The sequence below is a fragment of the Oryx dammah genome, unplaced genomic scaffold (genome assembly GCF_014754425.2).
Source record: "Oryx dammah isolate SB20612 unplaced genomic scaffold, SCBI_Odam_1.1 HiC_scaffold_16, whole genome shotgun sequence".
Lineage (NCBI taxonomy): Eukaryota > Metazoa > Chordata > Mammalia > Artiodactyla > Bovidae > Oryx > Oryx dammah.
Window position 1 is genome coordinate 657,812 of NW_024070200.1, and position 5,642 is coordinate 663,453.

Sequence of the window (5,642 nt, forward strand, 5' to 3'; positions counted from 1 at the left end):
CCCAGCAAGGCCATCGAGGCCGCCGTGGACGTGTCCCTGCCCAAGGCCCAGGCCGAGGTGACCCTGCCCTCGGTGCAGGCCGACGTCAAGACCAGTGAGGTCCGCGTGGAGCTGCCCTCGGCCGAGCTGGAGGTCAAGGGCGCCGAGGTGGGCGTCAAGCTGCCGGAGGGCCCCCTGCCCGAAGCCGAGCTCAAGGAAGGGGCGGCGGGAGTCGGAATCAAGGCCCACCTGCCCACGGTGAAGGTGCCGAGCGTCAAGCTGCCCAAGGTGGACATCAAAGCCCCGCAGGTGGACATCAAGGAGCCCAAGCTGGACCTGAAGGGCGCCAAGGCCGAGGTGGCCGCCCCCGACGTGGAGGTGTCGCCGCCCAGCGTGGAGGTGCACAGCCAGGCCCCGGGCGCCAAGCTGGAGGCCGACCTGTCCCTGGGGGACAAGGAGGTGTCTGCCGGCGTGTGTACATTGAAAACTGAAGATGACGGTAAAATCCATGTCAAAAAACCCCATTTTACCTTTTCAAGGCTGTTTTCTTCACCAGGGAAATCTTCCAAGGGTTCGATCCTGGTTGAAAGCGATCCTCACCTTTCTCTGCCCCCAAGTGTTTCTGGTGTGGGTCCTGCCTTGTCGGATATTTCTAGCCATAAACCGTCCGTGCCGTGTCCCCGCATGAGTTGGCCTAGTGCTTCCTCAGGCAGCCTTGACGTCAGCCGTTCTCACGCTGCGTCCTCGTCCGCCTCTCCAGAGGCGGTCACTCTCATCAAGTACCAGGTGACTGTTCCTGACGCCCCCGATTTCCCTCCAGAAATCCTCCCGTGTTCCCAGGAAGATAGAGGACGTCCCACCACTTTGCCCCCCGATGAGAGCATTCCAGGCCCACCCGATGGTCCTGCCAGCCCTGTGGACCCCCTGTTTCTAGAATCTTATGGTCGGGTGACTTTTCCTAAGTTTCATCGACCAAAGTTCTGGTTTTCTAGCCCAGACGCAGCAGATCATGTGGTGGATGGTCAGGCCGCAGAACGCGCCCCTGTCCCGTGCCCCCTCAGCGATGCTCAGGGGCTGGACTCTGCACGCGGCCTGCCCCTGGCAGATGGCAGCCAAGGGCTCAGGTCTGGGGATGTCTCAGCCGGCCAGCCTCCCGGCGAGGGGACAGCCTCGTCACCAGGAGAACACCTCCAGCTGTTGTGCAGAGCTGCAGGTGTGGATGCCCCGATGGAGGGGGGCACAGCCGCTCCGGGGGGCTGGTTCAGGATGCCTGCCCTCCACCTGCCCATCATCCGGCACCCTGCCAGGGAGAAGGGGGTGCCTGGGGCACCGAGTCCCATGCCTGCTGCCTGTGCACTGGGGGAAGAAGGGCCAGCTCCCATCACGGCTCAGGGGCCTCTAGGGTCAGAGGTGGAGGCGCCTGAACCCCTGGAGCCAGCTGAGAAGAGCGCATCGCATGCGGGCATGCTAAAGATAAACCTAGACGGCAGAGGCTCGCCGCCACACCCGCCTCCTCTGGGGGCACCCCCTGAGGGCCTGTCCTTCTCTGAGATCAGGGTCCGCCCAGGCGAAGGCTCCCTTCCACTTCGGATGCCCAGCCGGGCACTTTTGGAAACAGAAGCTCCTCCTGCTGGGCCTGCAGGCCTGGACCTCACCAGGGGAGAGGGGAGGGCGGAGAAATGGTCCCCCCAGCCTGAAGGCCCAGTTAAGCTGAAGGTGTCCAGGACCGACGGGCCATCCCAGATTTCTGTGGTCAGCGTGGGTCAGCCCTGGGAGGGCTCTGTGGTAACTGTCAAGCTGCCAAGGCTGAGCATGCCGAGGTTCGCCTTCCCTGACCCCGGATCGGAGGCCGATGTCTTCATCCCTGCCGTGCGGGAGGTGCAATGCGCCGGGAGCAGCCTGGACGACGCCTTGTGCACAGAGAGCGCGGGAGCCTGGGGTGCCAGCATCCTGAAGGCCGGCGCTGGGACTCCTGGGGAGCAGCCAGTGGCCTTTGACCTCTCCCCGGAAGCTTCCAGGGTCCGAGTGCACATTCACAGTGCTCAGGGAGAGGGTGCCGGGGTCGGCATACACGACGGAGTGACGCCAGAACTAGCTGACCGCTTGGGACCTGAGGCGGTTTCCACTCAGATTGTGCGGGAATCAGAGATCCCTGCGTCTGAGATCCAAACAGCTTCCTACGGATTTTCGTTGCTGAAAGTGAAGATCCCTGAGCCCTCCACGCAGGGGAGGGTCCAAGACTCCCGACTGACAGGGGGCTTGCAGGAGGCTTCTGAAGACGCTGCCCCTGGAGCAGACCCGGTTTCTGGAGACCTGCAGCCAGACACCGGAGAACCATTTGAAGTGATCTCATCCAGCGTCAGCGTACCCAGAGGGCCAGCGCTCACTGCCGACCTGCACTCTGGCCCCCCGGGTACAGAGAGCTGCTCCGATGAGGAGCCCGCAGAGATCCTCGAATTTCCCCCAGAAGAGGACGGCGAGGAGGCAGCCGCGGGCCTCTCCAAAGGAGACCAGGCTCCAAAAGAGAAGCCGGAAGGTAAGAGGTCTTCCAGTCTGTTCCGGTTTTGGCTTCCTAGCATCGGTTTCTCTTCTTCCTCTGAAGAGACACGTGCCGACTCCAAAGATGAAGCCCACGGGCCGGCCCCCGTCCAGACCCCACCGGGTTCGCAGCCTGAGGCAGAGCTGCCCGAGAAACCCGAGAAGGCCAGCTGGTTCCGATTTCCCAAATTAGGGTTCTCCTCCTCCCCCACCAGGAAAAGCAAGAGCTCGGAGGATGAGGCGGCTCCGGCAGGGCAAAAGCTGCGGGAAGAAGCGGCTGCCTTCTCTGATGCCCGCGAGAGCTTCTCCCCTGAGGACAGGGGGGAGACGGTGCCGGGCACCGGGGCGATGGCCACGCCCAGGGCCAGCACGAAGCTCATCCTGCTGGAGCCAGACCCGGGGGCCCTGGACGAGCCTGCACCCGGGCCTGCTGCCCAGTGAGGACTGAAGGAGGTGGAGGCTGTGCCCCACACCCGCATGTGGACGAGAGTGTCCGCCGTGACCCCCAGAGCAGTGGGCGAAGCGGAGCCGGCTGCGAGCAGAGGGGCCCCCGCTGCCGGGCCCTCCCGAAACTGCTTCAGGAGTGTCCCGGGCTCCTGAGGGGCTTTATTAGACATGTGTTACTCAAGACCCCTGCCCACGAGCCCCTCGAGGACATGGTTGCTGCTTCCTGGTGAAGGCTGTTTCCCTGTTTCTGGCAGAGTCTGCCACAGTCCAAGAGACCCTCTCCCTGCCTGCTTAGAACCAGCCCACTCTTCACGGGCCGTCTCGCTGAGGCAAGCCCTGGGATGCTTTGAGTGATACTGCCTGTGCCGGGCTGGGGGCAGCTGGCTGCCAGTGTGGTCCAGGCATCCGTCCATGAGCTCCCACCAGCCATCCGTGGGTGTCCACTTGCCCGCCAGTGCCCTCTCGGGCGTGCGTGGCCCCAGCCCCTCAGTGTGCCTGAAGATGGGACCCACTTGGCTGCTCCCTGGACGCCAAACGGGCGATAAATAAAGCGCTGCACCCCTCCCGTTTCGGCTGCGAGGCGTTTTGTTCTGGGTGGAGCCCATCTCTCCTCCCGCACACATCCCCCTGAGTGCTGCTAGGCTGCTCTGCCAGCAGAGTCAAGGCGGCTCCCACACCTGTCTGCTCGGGCCCTCCTCCCCGCCCGCAGCTGTAAGAGACCGAGGAGGAAGGTGCGGGTCCAGGGCTCCACCGAGAGGCCGGGGACAGGCTGCCCTGAGCTGGGAGGCCGCCCCAGGCGAGGGCCGTGGGCAGCACAGGGGCTGCCCAGGGGGCGGAGGGCCCCGACCCGGAGGCTTCGCTGATGGCGGCCCGGCTCCGGGCTCCCTCTGCCACGGTGGCCGTCCTCGCCAGCCACCCACAGGAGCAGACTCAGAACAAGGTCAGGGAGTGTCCTACAGCCCTTCAGAGTCACAACCCCTCCCTGTGGCCTTCAGACGCCCTTTCTGGGCCTGTGGGCGTGCAGCGCTCCATGGGGGGACCTGGAGCCTGGCCCCCTCCCTGCTGCCCGGGGAAGGTTCCTGGAGCCGCCTCCTTCTGCTCGGAGAGGGGCAGCTGCTCTCAGCACTGAGGGAGGGCCGGGGAAGCTGGGGGCCTCTGGGCCCAGAGGGCAGCCCACTCCCCTCCCCCACCCTCCTTCCCAAGGGAAGTCTCATCTCCCGTGGGGGCCGGTGGGGAAGGGGCCCCCAGTCAGGGATGTGGGACCCTCTGGAAGCTGGGGAGGGGGCTCGGTGGGGACTTGGTCCTGCAGTCCAGGAGGCTACAGGAGCCTCTCTCGGCCCTGGGAGAGAAGACGGGGGGAGCCCAGCCCCCCCGGGAACACTGTAGCGGGGGGCAGCCGGCTCGTGGGCTCCATGCCTCTCTGCACACAGAGTCACGTCTGTCTTACTGGGGCCGTGGTGCTGGAGGCCCTGCGGAGCCCTCAGCCTCGTCCCATGAGGCCCCCGTCTCATCCCCAGATACAACCTGGGAAGGAGCCGCCTCCCAAACTCAACGGAGCTGCCGGCGGCGTCAGTTCCTTGCCGGCTGGGTGGCCCAGGGACCTGTTCCTTGCCAGCTGGAGGCCGCTCTCGGGGCCCTGCCTCGGGCTTGGCTGACGGACAGCTCACAGCACCCTCCTGCGTCCCACAGCGAGGGTCAGCCTCTGGCGAGAGCTGCGAGCCCCCCGTGCCACTAACCACCTGTTCATCCCACCTGTCCCAAGAGAGGCGGCCGGTGCCCCCTGTCCAGGCAGCGGAGCCGTCCACACAAGGGCCTGGGCCCAGGGCCCTCGGGGGCAGGCTCTGTCCCCCACACCCCAGAAGGAGCCCCCAGGCCTCTTGAGCCTGCTCACGCTGGGTCTCCCGGGGGGCCGGGGGATTCTGCTTTGGGGCAGGTCCCCGTGGCTGGTCCCAGACCTACCACATGTGGGGCAGGCCTTGCCCTGGCTGTGGGCCCTCACCGTCTCCCCATCAGAGCCTGGACCGCGGCCGAGCGGCCAGGGCAGCAGAGCGGTCTGGGGTTCCACTGCTCCTGGGAAACAGCTGGGGTGGGGCAGCGGGGGGCCACCGGGGGCAGCAGCTCACTCACAAACCAGCTCCCGGACCCGCTGGATGCCTGGGAGGCCCGCATGGAGCCATGGCATCCTCTCCCGACCCCAGCGGGTCTTGGCAGGGTTTGGGGACCATCCTGGCAGGCAAGGACGTTCACATCTAAGCTGTCCGACAGCTGCCCCGCTGGGTCTCTCTGAGGTAGTGAGGACTCGGGGCCCAGGGGTGGCGGCTCGGGGTGGACCTGGTGTCCACTCAATGGCTCCCTCAGCTGCCAGGGCCTCCTGGACGTTGAACCAGCCCACAGCTCTAGCCTCAGGCAGTCTGGGGGCCTCTGCCTGGGCGGGGGGGGTGCTCTGAAGCCAAGGTCAGAAACCAGGAGACGGTGAGCCGGGCTGAGACAGGCCTCTGACCCCCTCTCCTTGCTGAACCCGTCCCCTGATCTGTCCCTGGATTCCTGTGGGCCCGGGACTGGACACGGCGAGAGTTAGGGGCTCCCACGGTAGATGCCTGGCCTCACCTCAGTGTGGCCTCATAGACGAGGCTGAGCAGAAGCGGGCGCGGCCCCACAGCAGACACACACAAGAGACA

The 5,642-nt window shown here is 65.8% G+C and overlaps 1 protein-coding gene across 1 annotated transcript in view; it reads left to right on the forward strand.

The window, feature by feature from the left end:
* AHNAK2 (AHNAK nucleoprotein 2) overlaps positions 1–3,529 on the forward strand; it is a 19,020-nt gene extending 15,491 nt beyond the window's left edge. The window contains exon 7 of the mRNA XM_040256809.1: positions 1–3,529. This exon is cut by the window's left edge and continues 1,262 nt beyond it. Within this exon, the coding sequence (XP_040112743.1) occupies positions 1–61 (61 nt within the window). The 3' untranslated portion in view covers positions 62–3,529.
* The last annotated feature ends 2,113 nt before the right edge of the window (positions 3,530–5,642 follow it).